This window comes from Armigeres subalbatus, chromosome 2 (genome assembly GCF_024139115.2).
Source record: "Armigeres subalbatus isolate Guangzhou_Male chromosome 2, GZ_Asu_2, whole genome shotgun sequence".
NCBI lineage: Eukaryota > Metazoa > Arthropoda > Insecta > Diptera > Culicidae > Armigeres > Armigeres subalbatus.
Genome location: NC_085140.1, coordinates 323,828,987 through 323,855,022, shown reverse-complemented (window position 1 = coordinate 323,855,022; position 26,036 = coordinate 323,828,987). Strand labels below are relative to the sequence as shown.

At 37.8% G+C, this 26,036-nt stretch overlaps 1 protein-coding gene across 1 annotated transcript in view; it reads left to right on the top strand.

Moving 5' to 3' along the window:
• Positions 1-712: 712 nt before the first annotated feature.
• LOC134212706 (cysteine sulfinic acid decarboxylase) overlaps positions 713-26,036 on the top strand; it is a 35,991-nt gene continuing 10,667 nt past the window's right edge. The window contains exon 1 of the mRNA XM_062690792.1: positions 713-1,632. Coding sequence (XP_062546776.1) covers positions 919-1,632 — 714 coding nt within the window. The 5' untranslated portion in view covers positions 713-918. The remainder of the gene's footprint in view (positions 1,633-26,036) is intronic.

The following is a 26,036-nucleotide window of genomic DNA, read 5'->3' as shown; positions in this document are numbered from 1 at the left end:
ACGACTACGATAGTCAGAATGTCAAACAACCGCGCCCGGTGAAAGTATATAATTTTAGGTTAATGATTCGCAGTTAGTGCAAGGAGATGGAACGATCAGTTGAAAGAAGATGTGCATGTCCTCGGAAAAATGTGTTATTGGCAAATCTGCTATGGACTGAGAGTACCATGCACATAAGGTAATTTGATATAATTTGAAGGCAAATCAATAAACCTAACCGTAAGAAAAAAGTACCTCACTCAATTCGAGAATTCAGTATGGTATCCCAAAACTACGTTATTTTTTCTTAAGATTATGTTAAATTTACTGGCATTTGTTTAAAATATACTTAAAGTTAGTTGGTAAACACGATTCTATTTATTGTTTTCTAATTGAATAGCGGTCAATAAACGAGTATAGCAAAGAAAATCTAAATAAATAAAATTTGAACCGATTCCCGGCCACTGCGAGCGAAGCGATTGACGATCGTTCACACAGTTGGTCAGCACACAATCGCCACTCGTATCAAATTAAATCATGGGGGTATTCCTCGATTGGTACTTCCACATGGACGGTCGACCGCACGCTCGTACCGTAATCAGGGGGTGAGATTTGAGCAGTTGTAGATCGGTTCTCATGTAAAGGGTAGAACATGCACTACGGCTGATCTCTCAGGGGGTTGCTGCCCGAAGCGGCGTTCGCACTCGGGTTTATATATAAGCGCGCCCCGTCGCTGCGGCAGGCTTAGTTTGAATCCGATTACTTCAAACAAGACCAGCCCAATAAGCCACCGAACGGCTCTAGGTGCTTCTTGTTCTCCGAGGAAGCATTTCAGTTCAGTTTCGTTCCACTAGTCACCAGTTTGTTGCAGTTGTCTTAGCATTCTTTACTAACGCGCGAAAAGTGCCTCGAAAGTGTGACAGTGTCAGAGTGCCAAAAATGCCAGCTAACGGAATGTTTGACGTCGCTCTGCAGGTCATCGACGACTCCAACTTGTCTAGTGGATCGGACAGTGCTGGTGTGTCGGAAGATGAGGATGTTCAACTGTTTTGCAGTGCAGGGAACACGATAGTTTCAAAACCGTTAAAAAGATCCGTATTAAAAATCAAAGATGAAGAATTCAGCAAAACCGCCAAAGCAAATGAGAAACGATACGCAAGTCTTCCGAATCGTGAACAACACCAGCAGTTCCTGACCGACTTCCTTTCCGAGGTGCTGAACAGCGCCGTTTTCGGGGCCACTGAAAGGGCCAACAAGGTTCTGAATTGGGTGGATCCAGAACAGCTCAAACGAACGCTGGACCTGGAGCTGAAGGATGAACCCGATTCGGATGAAAAGCTCCTGGAGCTGACCAGGGCCACCATCAAGCACTCGGTCAAAACGGGTCATCCCTACTTCATGAATCAACTGTTTTCATCGCTCGACCCATACGGATTCGCGGGACAAATCCTTACCGATGCTTTGAACCCAAGTGTCTACACATTCGAAGTGTCTCCGGTGTTTGTTCTGATGGAGGAGGTTGTGCTCAGGGAGATGAGAAACATCGTTGGCTACCCTGATGGGGCTGGGGATGGTATTTTCTGTCCCGGTGGGTCCATGGCCAACGGGTACTCGATCAGCTGTGCCCGCTTCAAACACATGCCCAATGTCAAGGTAAGTCCGCATGGTTTTACCGCCGGAATGCCAAGAATGAATCGATTTCGGAGAATGTAGTGACAATTATCTTTAAATGGCGAAGTGCTAGAACTTTTGTACAACTTGAAAGTGAAAGTGTGGCGGCCGTAGATAGGGCCGGATTTAGCCGGGAGGGAGCCCTTGAATGTACAACAAAGGTTGATTTTGAAACACAAGGATTTGTGGGGGCCCGGGGCCATGCCCCACTAAATCTGCTCTTCATATTTTATTCTAATGCAGTGAAAGGTGTTTTAAAAAGGTTTATCGATGGCGTATAAATTGTATAAGAGTCAAATACCAAAAAGGGTTGGGGCAGGCATCTATCAATGGCCGCCCGTCGCCGGCGACTTGTTCTGCCGGTAAAGTTTGATTGAAACCTGCTGCGATCGAATCGGTCAAGTCCTTCTTTAAGATTAAGATGTGCTCATACTACACGCATGACCATACATACACACACAAACATATATTTGAACAGTTTTTCGAGTTGAGCTGTACCAATAGAATTTACATTATGTTCCTACGATTTATCTATCAAAAATTATGTTTTTGAGTGAAACTATAGTCTTCTAATACAACTTTGTTGTTCTAGAAAGGCAAAAATAATTAAGATTGCCAACGAAATGCTCCTTCATTATAATTAACACCATGCAAATGATCCGTTATTTTGAATAGTGAACCGAGATGAAGATAGAATGCACTAGAAAGTTACTTTGATGTGATATAATTTTTATTGTTCTACTAATAGCCAGTTTTGCAACCGGCTGGGAGTGTGGCTGAAGCGTGGTTCCTGTTAGGTATGTTAGTGCCAACGCCGGCAGTGACACACGCCCTCGTGTGCCGATATTGCGACCCGACGCGACATGAGTAGAATATGATACAACGAAAGGTATTTAAAGGAAAACGTTTTTGGCATCGTCCCAGACAGAAAGGGAAATTCGCGAGACGCAAGCAGTTTACTTCCTTCAGTTGTAATTATACACTAATCGCTCGGCTTAATTCAGCGAATAAATGACGAAATGTGTTTTTTGTAATCTACGGATGTATTACGTCTTGGTGGAAATTTGTAATTCAATAGTGCTATAAGTATTATTCACTTTGCATTCAAAAGAAAGGAAAATTAGGGTCATGGTCGGATTCATTCTATTTTTAACATGTGTGTTTTTGACCCTTCCTTCGGAAGTTCCATTCGATCAAGGTAGAGGCAACTCTTCTTCGGCTTTGGTCCGATTCATGAATTAAAATCGAATTAAACTTAAAAGTGACAGTTCAAAAATTTTCAAATAACCCTGCTCGCAGAGCAAGATTACTTTTGACAGATTTTTGATAGTCCGATTCGCGAATTAAAATTAGTATTGTACCGTGGACCCCAGATAATTTACCTCATTCAATTTTTTGGTACTTCGCGTACCTGAAGGAATAAAATAGACCCCATTTTGCCGGCCTTAGTCTCTTACCCAGCAACTCTTATCCCGACCTCCTCGTGGCGCTGGCCGGGATACGAGCAACTTTAGGGAAGATCGGGTAACCAACCCCGGTGAGAACTATGATCATATGCTGACAGGGAAGGGGGATTTGCTCCTCTCCGGAGGTGCAAATCTAATCGAGCGTCTGTTCTCCATGTTAGAAGCGGCTCACAACAGCGTCTGTTCCCCATGTTAGGGGCGGCTGATCATCGTCCGAATACCAGTGAGGGATTCCACAGTTACCAAGATTCCACAGTTACCAAGAAATCCAAAAGTAGAGCAAACGGATTGATTCAACGGCAACGAATAAAGGCCAACGATTGGAAAGTCGGATCTAGGAACGTGAGAACTTTGAATGAACCTGCACCTGTTGGGCTCCTGGCTCGTGAGCTGCAGAAGATCGGCGTGAGTGTGGTAGCAATCCAGGAAATACAGTGGCCCAGAACTGGAGAACGTGAATTCCGGGTGGTGGATCCCATAGCGAACACTTCATTCAAGTACCACTGTAGCGGTGATGACAGAGCAGAACGAGGGAGTTGGCTTCATGGTGATCGGGAAGCAGATGAACCGTGCTATCCGGTGGAAGCCGATAAGCGACCGCATTTGCGTGTTGAGAATGAAGGGCAAATTCTTCAACTATCAGCATCTATGCCTCAACGAACAATAAGCCTGATGACGTGAAGGATGAGTTCTATGAGAGCCTTGATAAGGCCTACGGAGAGTGCCCAACACACAATGAAAAGATTGTCATCGGGGATGCAAATGCGCAGATCGGAAGAGAAAGTTGCTTTTGCCCTTTCATTGGAAAGCCTTCATTCCGCTACCAACGATAATAGTCTGCGACTTGTAACCTTTGCTGCTGCAAGAGGGATGGTAATTAGCAGTACCTACTTCGCACGTAAGAATATCCACAAGACACACCTAGCAACATCCGAGTGGAGACACTTGCTCACCACGTGCTGATCGACGGACTACATTTCTCGGATGTTATAGATGTAAGGTCCTCAGAGGTCCGACTTGGATCACTATCTAGTAGTAGTTGCAAAAATTTGGGCGCGACTTTTCCAGCGTCAAGAATTCACGAAACAACAGAACGATCCGTTTCAATATCTAACGCTTGTCAGTTGAAGGAGTTGCTGAACAGTACCACCATAAGCTGGATGAGCGGATAGGAGATGCCACCGGATCTGGCGATTGTGGGAAAATATCCACGAAGCTATGACTACAACAGCGCAGGGAGTGTTAGGCACTGCACAGCGACGCCAACGGAATGGTTGATTTGATGAGTAGTGCCAGCGTGTGACGGTCGAGAAAAATGTTACTAGGAGTCGAATGCTAATAGCTCGTACCCGTTCCAACAGAGAGCGGTACAGTGTTGCATGGTTAGAAGAGAAACGAATCCAACGCAGAAAAAATGCAACACGAAGAGAATGTGATAGCTGAAGCGCAGGAGAACATGGATAGAAACGATATGCGGAGGTTTTACGCAACTGTCAATGGCGCGCGGCATAAAGGCTCCCCCAGACCTAAGCGATTTCATCGCCGCGACGGCGCTGCAGGCAATGTTCTATTTACGCTTCCATACCAACGGCGACAGAATCGTTGTCGCCAAGCGATAGAATCGCATCGCGACTGTCGCGTCGCGTGTGTTTGGGGGAACCTTAAGACTGCGCCAGTGCCCGCCATGCGCAATGACCGAGAAGGGAGTTTACTGACAGACAAGACTATGGTGGCAGCCAGATGCAAGGAGCACTTAGGGAGTGTCCACAAATTACGTAACACTTTGAGGGGGAGGGGGGTTGGCCAAAGTGTGACGATCCATACACAATTTTCAGACGTTTCATACAAAAAGTGTGACATAGGGGGTGAAAATGCCCAATTTTTGCGTAACGTAATTAATGGATCTTCCTTTAGAAGATTTGTTGAACTGTTAAAATAAAGGTGTATTAAGGAGCAGGATGGACATAATCGGCGACGGTCAAGCTGTGGAACCACCAACGCTAGACGAGGTAAATAAGGCTCTAAACGAGCTGAAAAACAGTAAAGCTGCTGGGAAGGACGAGATCCCGGTCGTGCTTCTCAAACACGGGAGTGAGCAGCTGCATCAATCAATCCACCACATTATCCAAACAATATAAGAGGATGAGAACTGCCTGCCATCTGGATGGATGGCCTCATATGCCCAATCTACATATAAAAAAGACTATAGTGTGCCAATTACAGAGGGATCACCCTGCTGAACTCGGCGTACAAAATCCTGTCACGTATGCTTTTTAACAGACTGAGACCACTTGAGGAGTGCTTCGTCGGCGAATACCAGGCAGGTTTTCGTGAGGGCCAATCAACGACGGATCAGATGTTTAGCCTGCGGATGATTCTTGATAAATTCCGGGAGTACAACTTGCAGACTCACCATCTGTTCATTGATGTCAAAGCAGCCTACGATTCAGTGAAAGTGAAAGAGCAGTAGTGGAGGCTTTTGTCCCACTGAAGAGGGAGACGGCGAGGATAGGCTTAACCATTAACTCTACCAAGACAAAGTACATGATGGCAGGTAGAGATAGAGGAAGACCTGGTGGTGTTGATGCTGAGGTAGTGCTTGGTGGGGATGTGTTTGAAGTTGTTGAAGAATTTGTTTACCTTGGTACGTTTGTGACATGTGACAATGACGTTTCCCGTGAAGTGAAAAGACGTATTGCTGCTGCGAATAGGGTCTTTTACGGATTACGTAACCAGCTTAGGTCCCGCAACATACAGACGAAAACGAAATTTGCTCTATACAAAACTCTAAGAAGAAAATATTGTGAATCGTATAAGGTCATGTCACTTAGGGAAGATCCATTAATTACGTAACGCAAAAATTGAGCATTTTCAACCCCCCCTCCCCCCTATGTCACACTTTTTGTATGAAACATCTGAAAATTTTGTATGGACCGTCACACTTCACTCAACCCCCCCTCCCCCATCTAAGCGTTACGTAATTTGTGGACGCTCCCTTAGTGCGAAAGTCGGAAGAAAGAATAGCGAAAACAATATTCAACAGAGAACCAGATAGGGCCGATGACTTCGTGGAAGGCCACGAACGCGATGCCTGCATGCGGTGCAATCGGACCTGGGGATAGGGATGAATCGATACAAGTAAATACTCGATACTTTTGATTCGATACCAAGTACTTTTGGAATCGATACTTTGATGCCCGATACCAAGTAAGTATCGAATTGAAGTAGTTGAATCAACTGAGTACTCAAATCACAATCCATTACATATAATAAAGGTAAATAAAAAAAAATTCTTTATTTTGCGTAATAATCTGATACTAAAATTTAATAGTATTTAAATAGAATAAATACTTTCAACTTTTTCCGCTCAACACTTATTTCTGCTAACTGCTATAAACTATTAGTGAAAATTGCAAAAGCGAAGTTTTATTTCAATGATTTCGTATGAACAACTTGAGATTGAGAAATGGAAATGTGCCCGATTTTCAATCCAATTCAATTAGAATTTAATAAATAAATTAATAGATAAATATAAATTAATAAATTAAATATTAAGAATACCCAATCTTGACTTTGCACTAATATTTGCAGCTGTTTTTTAGTAACTAGTCTTATTAAAGCAGCATCAGAGATTTTCATCGATAGGAACATGAATTAAAAATACAGTAACTATCAATGTTATGATAAAAAGTATTAACTATTGGTTTACATTTAAAATATGTTTTGCTGTTTATACACTCTCGAGGTAAGTTAATTATATAATCGATGGATAAAAAGTAGTGGGAAAGTGATTCCTCCCGGAATCCGAACTTAAATCTACTCGTGTTTTCAAGGGCAAACCACTCAATACGGAAGCAACGCACAACTGCTATTTTTATTATTTCAATTTTTTTCATTACAGCTAAATTATGGATAACTGCTTGTTAGTGACAAAATCATTTTATTTCAAATTTATGAGTACTCATATGATACGAGTAGGTATCGATACTTTTAATTCGATATTTAGTGGTATCGATACTTTTATTCAATATTACTTTAAAGTAAAAGTATCGATACCTTAGTGGTATCGTTTCATCCCTACCTGGGAACCCTGAACGTTCGGGGAAACAGGAGAAACATCACCCAAGACCGACGATCTTCGTATAGGTGTATCGACGCTATAGCCAACCAGGTATCCAGAAGAAATATATATGGGATAATTCCTTAGGGATTTTCGGTAGAAATCCCTGTGGCAATTTTCCGAAAAGTTCATGGTAGTTCTTTGTGGGTGGATTTTCAGAGTAATTTCAGGGCAAATTCCTGAGAAATTTCCGAATTTCCGAAGGAACTGCAGAAGGAAAACCTATGGTATCTCTTAAGGCATTTCTAGAGAAAATCCTGAAGGCATTTCTGGATGAATTTCAGCGGAAATTCCAGTAGAAATTTCTCAAGGATATCCTTCAAAGAGTTCAAAGGCATTTTCAAAAGAATTTCCGGAGGTATTTCTGAATGTTTTTCCGGATGAATTCCTAGAGAATAACCGGATAAATTTCTGGGGATAATTTTGGAGTTCTTTGCGGAGCTAGATATCGTTGGAGAAATGTTTGGAGTCCTGGAATTAGAGAAATAATAAATGAAGAATAAACGAATTAACAAATTCACGAATTAATGATATGACGAATTATCGGGATAGCAAGTTAATTTAAAATTTTCATTTTATCTATCAGTTATCTTATTAGCCAATTTAACGAATTTACAAAATAAATGTGTGGCAAACTGTTAATTCCACTAAGGGGCGATTCAAATATTACGTCCACTACTTTTTAAGATTTCTAGACCCCCCTCCCCCCTCTGTCACGCTTTTTAGTATACCTAGTACATGGACTGTCACAAAATCTTAGACCCCCCCCCCTTAAACCTGTGACATCATTTTTGAATGACCCCTAATTAACTAATTAGTGAATAAAAAATCCCATTTGAGATTAGATTTCGAGAAAAAGAAGTAGGCAACTGTGCACACGCATTGATTGGAGCTAATGGGAGTTATTCGGAATCATTGCACAAAGTGAAAATTCCGACAAGAAGGAAGATGGGCTTTGCCCTCTGACAAACATATGTTGTCCGGTAGTGCTGGCAGAAACATTGATTTCTTGCATATGGTTTGAACAATCAATTTTCGAAGCGTAATAACATTTTTTTGTAGACCTTCCAGCTAGGTAGCTCCTTCGCCAAAGTCTTTCGGCATCTTTCAGACTATATGCTAACGTATTGAGTCACGCGATCGACGACAAATTGAAGCCGCTACACTGTACTATTTTATTGAAAAATATTGAAACAATCATTAGAATGATACTAATTTTTAACATTTTTGCTTCTCAAATGTTATTTAAAACTAATTTTCCGTAGTTTAGAGACAGCATACATGTACCGTAAATTTCATAAGCTTGTCGACCTATGCAATGTGGCACGATAGCATGGAATATGATTGTTCTCTGCAGCAACATGATTTATTTGGTGAAAATGATCATACACACTTAAAATTCTAAGTTTACCGATTGGCGAGAATCCAACAGCCGAGATATTGGTAATAATTTCGACGAATTTCGGTAAAAAATTTACCGAGATTTCGGTAAACTTTACCGAGTCATCGGTAATCGTTACCGAGATCTCGGCAAAAAATCCACTTTGCCGATTTTCGGCGAAATATTGACGAAATTTCGGTAAAGGATCTCGGCTGTTGGAATCTCGGCAAAAATTTTGCCGAGGTCTACAAAATAATTTAAGTTTATATGGAGTAAATCAGTTTGTACCGTTTTGCTACAAATTTACCATATTAAAGCCCATTGTCATTGCAAAAAAATAGCGTGTGCAACTCGTTGCAAAACTCGATTTTTTCATCAAATATGATGATCTATCAGCCCCCGAAATATTTGATCTGAAGAACCTAACACCCTAGGGGCTGTCCATAAACCACGTAGACTCTTGAGGGGGGGGGGACGGGTTTCGAAAAAGTCTACGATAGTCTATGAAGGGGGACGGGGGGGTATACCAAAAGTCCACGTGGACTTTTTATTTTTTTTAAACGATTTATAGAGCAGCTTTATGCTAAGTTCACTCGTTTGATTTTTTTTAGGATTTCCGGTTTATTTGCCGAAACAATCTCTCGCATTTCTCCATAAAAATTCTTCTGTGTTGAGCAAGAAAATTCTCCAAAGTATTCTATAAAAACTTTCGAAAAAATTCAAAATCTTCATTGGATTTGCAGTTTCCACTAGATTTTTTTTTTTGATTTTCGGACGGAACTTATTTGGATACTATGGAAATTAAATTATGTCATACTTCAACGGATTTTTTTTTTTGAATTTGCAAAGGAAGCATTTTGGAATATCCAAGAACAAGTCTTTGGAATGGCCAAAAGAAATTTTTTGGAACTTGTAGAATGAATTCTCCAAAATTTTCGTGAGAAACCCTTCAGAATATCCACTGGAAATTTTCTGGGAAGTCCCCGGAAAATTTTTCTCAATTTCGGAAATTCTTCGGAATTTTAGCCTAGAATTCTTTGCACATATAAGCAAAATTCTTCGAAATGACCGTGGAAACTACTTCGTAAATTTCTTCGGCAGTTCTAATGCAATTTCTTCAGAATTATCGATGGAAAATCTCCGAAATTTCTAAATAAATTGTTAAAAACTTCTACAAGAAATTATTTGAATTCCCCACCAAAAACTGTTTGAGTTTCCACAACACAAAATTGTTTGCAGTTTTTGTAAAAAAGCCTTTGTAATTTTTATGAAAATTTATTCGATTTTTTTACGAAAAATATCTTCCATAAAAAATAACTGAAAACTCTCCATAATTTCCACCAAATATTATTCAGAAAATTCTTTGGAATGTCCATAAGATTTTTTAAATTTCCTTAAGAAATTGCTCCAAATTTGCAAGAGAAATTTGAAAAATATAGTAGGAAACTGTTTTTCTAAGTTTACACGGGAAATATATCGAATTGTCCGTTTAAACTTAAAATTACCTTGGGAAATATTTCTACATTTTAACGAAAAATTACTCGGGGTTTTTTTTAACGGGGAACCTTTTGGAATTTAAAAGAGAATTCTTGGGATTTCAACAGATGATTATTCAGCGCAATATGGCATGAAATTTTCATGAAGAGCATCGGAATTATCACGGAGAGTTCTTTGGAGTATTACCTGGAAGCTTCTAGGTTATCATTTGGGAAATTTTTACGAAATTTCCACGCAAAACTTATTAGAATGTAGACTTGACATTCTCCGAATTTAACTCTAAATTTCTCGAAATTCTGATTTTTTTTTTCTGTTTTCACGAATAACCGGCGTTCAGAATTATAGGACGCGCCGATGCAAAAGTGTCGAGGATGGTGACGCACACCTCTAGGAGGAATCGAATGAAACAGAAATTAAATTACTTGGCTATGAAATTTGATGTCAGGAGCTATGGACAGAGGATTAAATTTGATTTCCTTTAAAATTGATTTTTGTTTTGGATTTTGGATTTTGTTCAGTTTGATTTAGTTAGGTTTGAAATACGAGTTTTATTGTAATGTTCACATGGAAATGGATTTGAATAGCTGACTTGCTTGAAACGTAGTTGGTTTCCATATTTTTCCAATCACTATGATGTTTCGTAAAATTTGGAAAAGTCTAAGTTGACTTCAAGAGGGGGGGGGGTTCGGAAAAGTCTACGAAAGTCTACTAGGGGGGGCGGGGTGGTTTGAAAAAGTGAAATTTCGGTCTACGTGGTTTGTGGACAGCCCCCTAGAAGTTTTTGCCTTTCTCGTACAACAAATTTGTACCGAATATCATTTCACTCCAAAATCGAACTATTTATAGAAGTCTCGGAGACCCAAGATGTTATATACCAATCGACTCAGCTCATCGAACTGAACAAATGTCTGTCAGTCCGTGTATGTGTGTGTCTGCACACGAAAGTAATTCTAGGTAGTAGAATTTTTAATCGATTTTCTCGCAGCTAGTAGGTAATCCCTAATCGATTTTCTCGCAACAAGTTGCATTCGACGGGACCCTAGTTGATCACTATTGAATATAATTATGATCGATCATTGCCTTCAAAAGTTATGAAGAAAATGTTGTGTTGCACCATATAAGTTTGGTTGTTTGATTCGCTATACAGCGTTTGCAAGAGCCGTAATGTAGGCAATTTTTTATGTAGTGTATCACACTAAAGCGAAACCAAACGATTGAATCGAGAAAGGCATCGTCGCTGCTAGGTGGATTAATCTGAGTTTTTCCATAACATGTTTGATATCCCAACCCCATTATCCCCTGGAAATTTGCGAGGAGCAAAACTGTCAAGTGCCCATTGAATCGATTCAATAGATATGATGCATGACCCCAAGACCCATAACTCAATCAAAAGACATAAGGAACATCTGAAGATGCTATTTCCACACATTCAGGAAAGTACGTATCAAAAAAGTGCTCTAACGCTTCTTCAGAAGAAGTGTAGTCGACATTTGGCTTACGAAGTTCGCCAACTGAGAAATCCAGAGGGGGGACAACGGATTTTTTTTCATATGGAGTTTGGCAAGTATGACAGTACCCTCTTTTTTGGCGCATAAATTTATACTCCAATGTCAAAATGTTCATATACTATTATAAATTTTGGTGGTATTTGTAAAAATTTGTATTGTTTACCGTTTTTACAAGAGAGAGTGGTGTCGAAAGCACATATTAAATTAAAGATCGCAACGAACAAAAATACACCAAACCCGTAAATATGTAGTGTTTTCACTTTATTCCTTACGCGAAATATGCACATAAATAATTATGTTGGTAGAAGAAACTCTGTGGTGAGCAGAAACAGTTGTTTCTTGCATTATCCAAACTTTGTGCGTTTCAGAACATTCTCACTCACTGCAGTGTTTATTTTTCATAGACTATGGCTTGGTGTTAGTGCCGTCGGCATTCGCTCGATTGGTGGCAACGAAAATTTGACAGCTTAGCACCCGCCTGGAGAAATCCTTAAATCTCGCAAGTATTTTTTAAAAGACTGGCATCACTCAAACAACATTTGCACAAAGGTTTTTCAGCCGGATCACTCAGCAGATCGTAGAGCTTTCTTGTGGGCTTATCGAGCCAACTCGAAAGATTCCGTCCCTGCTGATTGGCGTCTATTCCAATTCCTTCCGATCTGCTTCCTGAGCTTAGTTAATCAACAAGTATATCGCATCAAACTCACATTAAATCTTCAGCTTTTAAACTTAGTCCTAACATGCTCCACCCTCTGTATAACAAGATGCATCGATGTGTTAAATACTTGGATAAACCTCTTTAACCTTCCGGGGCTCGCATAGTTGTAAAAAGTACAACACCTTTGAAAAAAGCACGCTTGTCGTTCAAAAGAGCGGCGGGGCTGCGTGAGTGATCCAGGACCATGCAAGTCCCGGAAGGTTGAACCGGCAGTCAGCTTTAGCCCTTCGGTAAACATGCAAGCTGATTATCACAACATTGTCGCTGTCGTGTCAAATTGTCCCCGGCATCGTAAAAAAAACCGTACAAGGAAACAGTTTGTTACCAATCTACAGCCACAAGAAAGAAAAACAACCGGTCAAAATTAATTCCACCTCAACGAAGCTGCTGCACTTGACATTGAATCAATAAACCGGAACGGCAATTCGCGCGTCGTCATCGTCGAACTCTACCTCCTAGCGGTACACAACCCGACCGAGACCAGGCCCGTGCTTCTATCCTTCCGTTCGCCTCTCTGCGCACTGCAACCGCCGGCTGCTGAACTGAATCCGTGAGTGTGTTGACCGCGATCAGAATCTACGACGCGTGCCCAGCACAAACTCATGGTGACCAATTCAAATTCTGATCCTTGTCCCTGGTGGCGCTTCGTTCGGAAGCAATTTTTCACTTGAATTTAAAAATTCTTTGGTCTAGCGGTTATTTGCTTTACCACAATCAAGGCTATGTTACGCTCGACTGGAATCGTGATCTAGCCATGTGAAACAGGATAATGGGAAATGCCCCTTCATAAACAATTAAATTGACATGATGCCAATGAAAAACCCGCGCAATTGCATTCAATAGAAAAGCCGAGTGGAATTCCGCAAGAACCTCGATCAGCAGGTAATCGGAAATTAATCAAATGCAACTACTGTTTGTTGGTACAAGGCAGGCGATTACTCATAAAGGAACACCTTTCGCGCGAATCTCTCAATGAATTTAATGACATAATTGTGCAGCATGCACCCGGTCGGCGCAGTAACCGCCATCAATCAAATCCAGGCACAGACAAGTAGCGTGTGCCTGACCTAATCCAATCGCGATCACTATTCGCGATCAACGGCAGAGCAGGTGTTATAATGATTCATGTTTAGAGAAAAAAATGGGATTGTATTGTATACGAGTTTACAGGATGATTAAGAAATATCATGAACAATTTATAGTTGAGTTATAATGATAAATATAATATTGACGTCAAACTAGCACTATTTTTTGTTCAGTTCCAACATATTTTTCTTTTTCCACATTACATCCCCGCTGGGACATTTCCACCTCGCAGCATGGTGATTATAAAGCACATTCATAGACATTAATTGCGAGATTTTAAGAAAAGTTACAAGCCGTCGTATATCATGCAATAGGAAGTCAATAAAATCCCAACACGAAAATTTCATAAGCCAGACCAAGTCAGAAATTAAAACTTCAAACTTTCTTGTATTTAATTATCAGTTTATTGCAAAATCTGCTTTACTATGATTGAATAATGTGGATTGTAGGTGTGCCCCAATTGACCTTTCCCGCAAAAAAAAATTGTTCGATCGATTCTTTGGCTTATTCAAGGTCAACTTTAAGAACCCATATTTTTTTACGCCTCTAAGTATTTTTAAAATTTAAAATAAAAAACTTAAAATCGCTGTTTTTTTATTGGCCCGATTTTGGCCGGTTCACATGTGCAGCACTTTTACGGTTTTTGTTTTCGATTTTAAAAATAGTTAGAGACATAAAAAATTATGGGTTCTTTGAGAAAGTTGACCTTAAATAAGCCAAAGAATCGTCTGAGACAATAAAACGAGATACATTTTTTGACGGAAAACGTCAATTAGCAAATGACGACTGAACATTTGCTTCTATACTATACTCTATCCTAATGTATCCTTTTTCAAATTATTATTAATATATCCTGTAATAGCGAGCTGAAAATCAAAGCACTCGGTTATATATTAATTTAGTTTTGATCGTGGTTTTGATCAATGGATTCCCCTTTTCTGGATCAATAAATTGTCTCGACTAAGCATTGGCTATTAGGGACCATCCAGAAACCACGTGGTCATATTTTTGAAGATTTTCAACCCCCCCTCCCCCCATGTGACTTATCGTGGTCATTTGGCTGAACAACCCCCCCCCCTATGACCACGTGGTTTTTTTCAAGTACAAAAATTTAAAAAAAACCTTATGTAACTAAAACCATATATCCGATCAATTTTGAAGATGGACAATTTCAATTGATTCAAAATCAAACTAAACCCAGCATGGAAATTATAAATTTTCATGAAGTCGAAAATTTTGATGACACCTTCAATGCAGCAGGAGGATACAAAAAAAATGTGGACTCGCGAATATCTTATAAAAATTTCGAGAAAAATTTATAATGGTTTAGAAATTTTCCAAAATATCCCTATATTTTTATTTTTTTTTAATTTTTTTATTAGTGTTTTTTTAAATAATTTTTAAGATATTAACCTCAGCGAAGCATCTGAACTGAACTCCTACAACGAAAAGTTTATCAGAGAATCACAAAGTTAATATGTAATCTTAGAGATGCAAATAAAACCTCCTACTGTTGTTTCTTTTGAGTAGCATTCTTGTACAAATTTCAGTATTGTTTTCAGAATCATCAATATTAGAAATAAATAATTATAAAATATTTTTTTTAATTGTTCATTATTGATTAATTCATGAAAATTTTGCATTTTTTCGCTGAAATTTTGATTTTTTATGGAAAATTCTTATTATATAATTGCAATTTTTGCTTTTACAAGTGCTAATTTATTATTATTGTGTGTATTATTGTTCTTTATTAGCAATTTCCTATTTTATTATGGAAAATTTCTATTTCTCTACTAAAGAGATTTTCAATCGAGAGCTGGCTCATCTGTCAAAATTTTTAATTCTTCATTGAAATTTTATTTTGATATCGACTCGTGGAAGCCAATGATGCCATACTAAAAATATTTTCTCGGTCACTCTGATGGTTCTTTCGAATAATTTCCCAAGGAACTTCTATTCCACATCTCGAATATGCTTCAGTCAATGGTCCTTTCATAAGCGACTCATATGGGAATGAATGTATTATAGACCAATAATTATTTTGGATTTCGGATCATTCGATTTATCCAATTAACCAACTTATGAATGATGTATGATATAATATCCCAGTAGGTTCATTGGGTTGATATGACTTCAATTATTATTTATACAGTAGTAGACAGACTTTTTAGGTTATACAAAACGTCCTGGAAGTCGTAATGTTTGAACTACTTGATCATTCAAGTTCGTGAACCCAAAGATTCTAAGGCCCTACAAAAACAAACCTCATAGTCATTGTGCAACTTGATGTTGACTCAAGATAATGTTGGGTACCTTGTCTCTTGGATCTCATGTTATTGGAAATTAGGATCATATGCTTATTTCATCGGATTGAGTATGTACCGATGATGAGAACATTGCTCTGATTCGTGGGCTGAACTTGAGAGTATTTTGAAGTACCTTGAGCACCTCGTATTCCTGAATAATAATCACTGGCTTAACGTTCAGGATGACCCATCTTATCTGACCACCCATCTGTTCAAAATGATTCAAACATTTAAACTTTATTTATATGCTCTTAGAATCGAAATCTTCCCAAGGTTTCGGATATCTGAGTTTTCATGGTCAGTCAAATTTGAGCTCCCATATTTTTTCTGTAAAGCCAATATCTAGATGAACAATTTTACTGAAGAAAATGGTGGCCTAGCTCACTTTTGTGATTTTATAGACAATCTAAAACGCTGGGCATATATGACCCATCATTCCTGAAAGGGTTGTTGAGGGTTGTTTTGGAATTTAATTTCAATCGTTATTATAACACTATTTTTTAACCTAGATTGTTTTAGGAATTGGAGTGTTTTTTTCTGGAACACTCGCACTTTTTTCATATCGCAAGAATCTCCTTAGTTCTAAGACCCTTTTATGAATTTAAAAACCATTTTATTTAGAATTTCATGTTGATTTTTTATATGCAAGCTTCTCTATGTCATAACGTTTTTCATGTGCACTACTAGAATTTTGTGCATTTAGAACATTTAGGTGCATTATTAATTTTTTATCATAAAAACCAGGCTTCTTAAGCCTAAATTATTGCCTACATTTATTGCTTGGATTAATTTTAAATTCCAAGATCTTCTTAATTTTCAAGAATAATTATTCTGGAGTTGCAAGGGAAACCCTTCGGAATATTGATAAGAAATTCTTCGGAGTCTCCCCGGAAAATCTTTAGAATTTCAACGACATTTTTTCCGAAATTCTGTGGAAGAGTTCCGAAAAATGTTCGGTAGAAATTTTGAAGAACTAGAAGAATCCGTAGAAGGATCCGAAATGCATATTTACGATGAAAATTCCAATAAACATCAAATTCCGAAGAATTTCCAGTATAAATTAGAAAAAAATCCAGCTTACTTTTTTACAGAATCTCTAAAGATTTTTTTCAAAATCCTGGGCAACTTTAATGAATCTTCAAAGGAAATTCTTCTAAATTTCCAATGGATTTTTTTTTTCGTTTTCCAAAAGAAAATCTTTTTTCAGCAGTTTTTTTTTTTAATTTCCAAACGAAATTATTCTGAATATGCCAAAATATTTCCGATGGAAATTCCTACGATTTTCCAGTAGAAAATCGAAAAAAGTTCATCTGAAACACCAATAATGAATTTCCCGAGGAAATTCCGATGTTTTTACAAGTGGAAATAACGAAAAAAATTGTACTTTTGTAGTATTTGTAAAGGTTGTACTTTTGAAGCATTTTCAGTAAGAATTCCTAAAAAAATTAAATCAAAATTTTAAAGATTTCCTGATGTGAAAATTCCTTAAACTTTCTAAATCATTTCCTGTGCATCTTTGCATGGCAAAGATTTGAAGCAATTAGCTGAACCTACAAAGAAATCAAAATGACATCCCGAAGAAGAATGAATTCCCGATGAAATATTGAAATGATTTCTGGTTCAAATTCAAAAAAACATGAACCTTGAGAATTCTAAAGATTTATTCTTTGAAAATCCAAAGAATTTTTTGAAGATAATCCATAGACTCTTCCGTGGAAATTCTAAATAATTCTGAATGCCAGCACTTTATCAGGATTGTATGAAGTAATGTCAAAGTTTTTACAGGAAATTTCTTTACTTGATTTTTCCTGAATATCCACAAGAAATTCTTTTAAATTTTTTTTCTCAACATTTTTTCTTGGATTATTGTAAAAACATGAAAATTTTTCAAAATTGTAGCTGCAGTCCGCTGATGCAAAAGTGTCGGCGGCGTGATGCCAAAAACCGGCGGAATTTTTTTTAAATATTTTTTCGTTTATTTATGCAACCTGTTTTTTCGTTTATTTATGTATGGATATAGGATCTTAGGCTAAGATGGTAAAATAATGCAGATATGCATCGGCGTTGCGACCGACGTTGCGTTATCGATTTTTCTCGATGCACACTTACGTCTTTTTACCGCTGAGTTCAAAAGACGCTACGTGGGCATCGGCCCTTAGATGCGCTTTGCGTTTAATGATTAAATCATTAAATTTCAATGATTTGTATTTTTTACACCGTTATTGTTATTCATTAAAAGTTTTTCGTGTAAAAAACCTCGTGGTTCGAGAGCAACACCCCCCCTTCCCCCATGTGGCTTATCGTGGTCATTTTCCAAACCCCCCCTCCCCCCATATATGACCACGTGGTTTCTGGACGGCCCCTTAAATGATCGTGGAGGGTTCCCAACATGTCAATCAATAAGTCTTACTTGGATGAATTTGTTGTCAAACTTGAAAGACTGTACAGCAAGTCGCGTGTCATTTCAATGAAGGCGATCGACTAGGAAATATCAATCACCTCTATAAGCAAAAACCGAATAAAATAATTTACGCAACGATGGGAATTTTTACACTCCTTCCCGTAGCTATCGCGCTATGTTCTTAGTATATAGGTATATCGATTATCTGCCTCATGCAATGCTAATGATTCGTCAATTACAGTAAGGTCAATGAAATAGTGCATGGAACTAACAATTTGTTGCATTATATCTACGTCAAAGTGAACGATTTCAATGCAGGGGTTGAAACAATAAATATTTATCACGAAGTTTTTCGTTATTGACACATTCTTCGGACAGGTCCACCGAAGCACCAATTTTTCAAACTCAATTTTTGACATTATCTAGGGGAACTGTTCCTATTTCCATCTCAGTTCATATATTCATCCTACTTTGCTAGCACTACTTTTTAACTAATCAAAACGGCCAATATTTACACTGTTCGTTCCACGTAACTATTGAAACACATTCGTAAGGGTTTAACTTAGATTTATTTTCCAAACAATATGCTAAAATCTCTTTAATTTAATGAAAATTCTAACAAAATGTAAAGTTCACTTGATTGAGAGATGAAATTCTTACCTTTGTAAAAGCGATTCGTCACTCTGGCCTTTTCCTACTAGCGAAAATACACTCATCGATGTCCAACTTTTTCGCTAAAATACAATATTTATATTTCACTAACCACTAGTTATCACTGCATATAACTATTTCAGCACAATAGATTTACAATTTCACTTATAAAATTCACTCAAAATAGCTACTGAAAGCTATAAAACTGTGGGATGAATTTTTTACGGAACTGCTAAATGTTTGCCCACATATTCAGCTCAATCCATCACCTCCAAAATAACTCAGTGCTGCCGGATTTTAACGAATGAAACACCTTTGAATTATATGCTACTTGCTTTTTTTCTTCGAAATTCAAAAAGTAAAACTGTTTCATATGGCCTTGCATCACATTCGAATACTAGAAGAAACTTTTCCTAACCCAATAATAAATATTTCGGAAAGTATGATTGGAAATAGAATCAGTACATTGTATAACTAGTTTTGCGTCTAGTTGAATTCCGTAAATATGGCACCACAGCATGCATGTCGACTTAGCACCGTACGCGCATGCGCTAACTGATGTGTTTTGGTAAATAGACAAATCTGTGCATCGCGCACATTCCTTTATGTTGTCAATCCTCTCGTTGTGAAAATTCAAAACAAATCTAATGCGAATGTCATTCTCTATATGCACAAAAATTTCGAGTTTGTTTATATAAACAGGTCTATGCTTCACGGATATGACTATGATTGTGTGAAGTAGAAACAAAAATTGAGATGGATATCGGTACATCGAAAGTTTTTCAAATGGGATGGAAAATTTACAGTGAGATGGATATAGGTTTGAAATGCTGACATTTTTATCAATTATTCAAAATAATTGAAGCAGTGAAATTAATAGTTTGAGAATATTGGACAAGTTTTGAATTCTGAGCAAGCTCGTGAATTGTTATACTTTGATCAATAGGTTCACTTTTATTGAGTTATTGCCGATTATTGCATTCATGCTTGCAAATGAGATGGATATAGGTACAGATACCCTATGTGTTTCCCATATTTTCCAATACCTAAATTATCAGATAAAATATTTGGTATGATAATAGTTTAGCTTAAAATAAGTTTTTTACTAACAATTAGTAGGGTAAGGGAGGTATTTTGGACCGCTTTAGGAGATGGCCGAACAATTTTTCGAATAAAAGTTAGATTTTGTAATAATGCTTGATCAATTCCCTATGAAACTACAAAGTGGTGAATGCTAGGTAGGATTTGTAGGTAAAAATGATGTAAATCCCACCGAAAGAACCAAACTATCATAAATTCTGAAGATATGTAAGATTTAATTTTGGACCGCCTGTTTTTATTTTGGACCACCTATTGAACATATTTTGGACCACTCAAATAATTTTGTATTGCTCGCAAAGTTATGTTACTATTAGATTAAATTAGTGATCTCCAGCATTTTCGGCTTTTTCATCCTGAAATTCCTTGTTAAGCAATACATTTCTACAAGCACTCAAAAGCTTAGAATAATATCTACAAGCTAAGGGTATTGAAACTAATATCAATTTCAGTACCACTCACTACAGCATCATGAAAGCAAAACAAACGTGCGGCCCATGGCCGTGATGTATGCACCTGGTCACTCCTACCCTGCCACATTTTTATGTAGGTCTGTTCCATTTGCGCCATTGATAGTAGTGGGTTGCCCGGTTCTTTCTTGCTCCTTGGACATTCTTTTTCAAAACGAAACGTAATCGTAGAACTCTGTTGCATTGGCAAGCAGCACGGATGGAGAGCTCTAGCAAAGATTGGTTCTTGTCATAGAGCTTTCTTAACTGTTCTGCCCACAATAGCATATTTGTCCCATATGGATAGGAATTCTAGTAAAGATGGGACTGATATGCGATCATAGGCAGTATTTTTGTATGGAAATAATTAAAAAAAAACATTTTTTAATGTTTTTCATTTTTCTAATAAACGGTAATTTATAAATGCTATATGAACAGTAATTTATGAATGATTTGATACTAGAGAAACAAATGGTTGGTAAAAACAAAAGTTTAAGAGATCTAGAACTTAAAAAGAAGATATGTCGAAAATATGTTCGGCTCAATGAAAAATGAACCTATTTTGGACATGCCTAAGAATACTGTTTTTAAACTTACAATGTTTTACTCGAGATAGGAAACTGCTTCTATTAGGTTGTAATAATTCAACAACATCATTCACATGTTTTAAATCTATGTACAAATAAACTTACAGCTTTTGAAAGTTGACTTAAATTTTACAATGTCGTCTTTGTTTTGGTCTAATCCAGCTAGAATGGGTAAATGCGTGCAAATATTCTTAATAATTGCAATATTTCATAAGAAACAAATTTAGGAAATACCGTCCTGATAGTTTATTTTTGCAATAACATTTAAATGTTGGATGTTTTATTTAGTTTTGTGTGATATAAATGCAAAATTCTGCTGGGTGGTCCAAAATATGAGCCCTGTCCAAAATACAGCCGTTACCCTATAACTGACAATAATGAAGAGTGACGGCTGTTTAGACATATTTTCCCAAATTGACTGTAATTTGGGTTCTGATGCACCAATTTGCACTCTGTTCTCACCTATTCAAAGATGAAAAAGTATAGAATTAGTACCCTATGTAAAATCTGATTTAAAATTGTAAGAAATATGAGTTTTGACAAGGTGAATTCTTTCACATAAAAGCGTTGTAACGTCACGAAAAATGGACTGTTTTAGATTTTTTGAGAGGTACATATAATCCTCGAATTTAAAATTTCGTATGCTCTTTGTACTCGAAAAAAGCTTTGTTTTGGTGGTAATAGACATGAAATCGGTGGTAAATAGCCTGAGTTACACCTAGGTGAAGTTTGCGTTGTAACGTCACGGAAAAATATTCATCATAAAGCCTATGGAGCTTGGCTCAATTCATATTTAGATAGATGGAACATATCAACATAAATACAGGAAGCAAATTTTTAATCAATGTGACATAGGGTGAAGTAGTATTTCGGCGATATCACCCATTTCCGTCAGTATATGCAGGACAAGTGAAAAATCTGTTTGCCCACAGTACAACCACCGTCGGACCGACGTGTCACTGGCGATCTCTGATTGTCCCCCACTTTTTAACGGTCATTTGCTTTTGCGGGCGATCACTCCTGTCAAATGAGTTAATACACAACTCCGATGCATTGTTGATACACGTAAGTTGGTGGCTGAGCTACGAAAACTTCGCGAGCCATTATGAGGTTGGCGGTAGTGTTCGATGATTATTCATCATGGCGTCGTGGGCAGCAAATTTGAATCAAGGTACACCGGGGCAAGTTGAAACGGTTTTTTCAAAGTTGAAATTCGAAGTGCTGTAAAAAAATCACCCTTTGATATTTTTTGATTCCGTTTGCGATGCTAGCCAAAGATTATGCATAAAAAATAAGTTACCTTAACTAACTTTTTTATAAATATTTTGTATATTTGAATTATTTTTTTATATGCATCGTTTCAACTTGCCCCGCGTATCGGGGCAAGTTGAAACACTGCGTTATATTCAGACGTAGGCTAATTTTGCCGTATTAATAACAAAATGTATGTACTCAGTGAGACTCAAGAAGCACGAGGTTGTAAAGGTGACTATAATACTGCCAGGATTCACATAAGAGTCCTATGTAAGTTTTTGACGATTTTGATTTTCTTCCAGAAATTAGCTTAAGATTTCCTGTATAAGAAAAACTGATAAAATAGTAGGCTTTGTTCTAGAAATTTGAAAACAAATCCCACTTTTGCTGTCTCATCTTGATATTTACTCGCATAAAAATCGCATTCCAGATTTTGATACTCGTTTACACAAAAAATAAACTTAAGTATGGTCCATTTAATTGTCCACAGCAATATATACAAATAAAGAATATTATGTCAAATTTTTGGAAAGATAGCATTTTTTAGCGGAAATTTATTACATTTATTTTCAGAAGTTTTCTTTTTTTTTTAATTTATGTATTCCGAATGTATGTATGTTCGTAAACCTTCATCATGGTCCTTCATCTGGAAAAAAATATTACTTTTAATTGCGAGGGTGACGTTTTGAATCGTTGTTTCAACTTGCCCCGCACCACGCATTTCTATTTGCCCCGATGAGTTAAACATGCGGAGCAATATCAAACAACCAAAATACAAAAATTAAAACGGGTCTTTCATCGATTTTTCATAATCATTATGCTCATGCAACATTGAATGATTATCTACCGTGAACATTTGTTGAAAAAACTCTTCCAAACATCGTTTGAGGCCTGTTTCATTGGCACGTCAAATAGTTGGTTTGGATTTTGCAAAGGGCGAAAAATAAACAATGGCAGGAACTGGTTTTGAAAGCTGCAATCTTCCGGGAATGGCAGTCAAAAGGTGCGTCTAGGGGAGTAGTTTGTTGAAAAAAATAATCAGAGCACTCGGTCATTTCCCATCTAAATTACAGCTTCCGTTTCAACTTACCCCGCATTTCAACTTGCCCCGGTGTACCTTATTTTCTATGGAGTGACGCGTCGGTAAATAAATAAAAAAGCGACATCAAAAATTTCTCTATTTTCGGAGTTTTACGAGAAACTGGCCAAATTAGAAACATGGCTGGTACAGTTACCCTACATGTAGACGAAATAAAGTCGTGAAGGACTACTTCGATATATGCTAAAAATATTAATGAAACTATTCAATAAATAAACTGTCGTAATTCATCTAATTTAGGTCTATTTAATGATAAACTTATATTTATGAAAAAATAACTTAAAAAGGTCTGTTCTCAATTCTCAATGAGCTAATTCGGTCTCCCCGTGTCGAAATATTCATTCTAAAATATCGCGCACACGAACATACATGATCAACTAGACCTCGGCCAGGTTTTTGAAATTTGTTCTGCCGAAAGAAATACTGCCCGCAGAGATCCAAAGGTGCCAGTTTAGTTAGGTACAGTACTTTGCAACCATCAATGTGAGATTTCTCGGTGTAGAATTCTGGACGTTAATAAGTCGTTGTGGCTGTATCTATAGCCTCCCGGGGCTCAGAAATCTCAAACCGCATTAAGAGTGACTAGGTGCGTTCATCGTTCGTCTGATACCAAATGAAATGAGATAAGCCTAAAAAAAATTCTTTAACGATGGTGTTGATAAACAATGTACTTAAGTATCAGGTAACTAATGGTAGATTTCTTAAAGTATCTTGTATTTTACGTGGAATAGACAATCAGAACTAGTTCTGCTATTGCAGTTACTTTCAAGAAATTTGGCGTTTGAAAACCCAAGCATCAAAGCGAGCGTTCGGAATATAAAGTCTAATTGTACACACTTGCTTCTACTATTATAATAAAATTTTAGATTTCAAATGCATTTTTCATAAAATTTTCAATTTTAGTTATGCCGCAATTTTGACATAAGACCAAACACTGTGTATTATGCTCGAACGATCAGCTTTTTGTTTCTACTCGGTTAAATCTTACAAAGAAGCCAAAATATGGGTTCCAGTTTGCAAATTTGGGCATTGGAATTAACGCTACGTGCCATTGATTAAAAGCCAGGATTTCACCTAATACAGTATCGAACATATCTTTTTCATTTTACAATACCATACACTATGGATTGAAAACTCATGTTAAAATTGATTTTAAAGTGGTATACTTTTTCGTGACGTTACAACGCTTTGAAAAACCTGTTTTTAGAGCACCTCGCGTTGTAACGTCACGAAATGTTCATGTCGAATAAAACGAACTTAGTCCGTATTTTAGGCATATTACCCCATAGGGTCATCCATTATCCTCATATATTTGAAAGGTGTTCATTATTTTTGGAGTAAAATAACGACCAGAGCAGAGAATTAACCATGTTTAAGTCAAGGTACAAAATCACGAATTCACGCGCGTTGTAACGTCACGCAGCAAATTGCATCCCAGAAAGCCATTTTTCTACACATATTTGGTGTTATTATATCTATTCGATCCGAAATTTTATAAGGATTCAGAATATGTAATAATATGCATATGTTTACTGATGTTTTATGCAAGCTTTCTCCAAAAAACCATTTAAAGGTACGTCAAAACGTTGTAACGTCACGCCGGAATGTGTCTATTTCATTACCATACTTAGTGAAGGAGTTTTGCGCAAATGTTATTACTCAATGCATTATTCAATAGCTGAAAACGATCAGAGATCAGGACATACTTTGAAACTGTTCCTGGCCGTTCATGATTTTCGCCGAAGGCAATTTGGCATTAGCATTGTTACGGTGTAATCCGTAGATTGGACACAACCCGAGCAGGAGAAACTAACTCAATAATACCTCATTCTGTTATTGATACCATACTCTGTTATGAACTAGCCTTGTATAAAGCCATAATACCAAAGGAGTAATACCAAAATTAATATGCACGATACATTGATAAGACATAACATATTTCAATACCATACGCATCACAAATTACTATTCGTTTGGTATTGAAATATAATCGGCAACGACCAAGGCGACGAATAAAGGATCACGATTGGAAGCTTGGAACATGGAACTGCAAGTCGCTAGGCTTCGCAGGTCGTGACAGGATAATCTACGCTGAATTACATCCCCGCAACTTCGACGTCGTAGTGCTGCAGGAAATCTGCTGGACAGGACAGAAAGTGTGGAAAAGCGGGCATCGCCAACGAGCTGGGAGCCGGCTTCATAGTGCTGGGCAAGATGCGCCAACGCGTGATTGGGTGGCAGGCAATCAACGCAAGGATGTGCAAGCTGAGGATAATCAGGATAATCAACTATCAATCATCAACGTGCACTGCCCACCCGAAGGGAGACCCGACGACGAGAAAGGAGCGTTCTATGCACAGCTAGAGCAGACATACGATGGATGCCCACTGCGGGATGTCAAAATCGTCATCGGTGACATGAACACTCAGGACCGTATAGACCGGTCATCGGACCGGATAGTCTGCATACCGTATCGAATGACAACGGCCAACGATGCATAAACTTTGCAGCCTCCCGCGGAATGGTAGTGGGCTACGGAATGGTGAGTTGACATCCGGGAAGGAGCACCTAACATAGCACTGGTCCTCACAAGTTCCAATACTCACGCTTCCACGGGTCTTCCGATGACAATTGACCGCCAGCTAAGGGTTGCGTACTTAGCTGGTAGTATACGCTGAGCACTGATGTCCTTCTGATCCCAAGCAGGCCAACAACCTACTGTTCCCGAAACAACAATTTGTTCGAGAATCCGATAATGAAAGAAT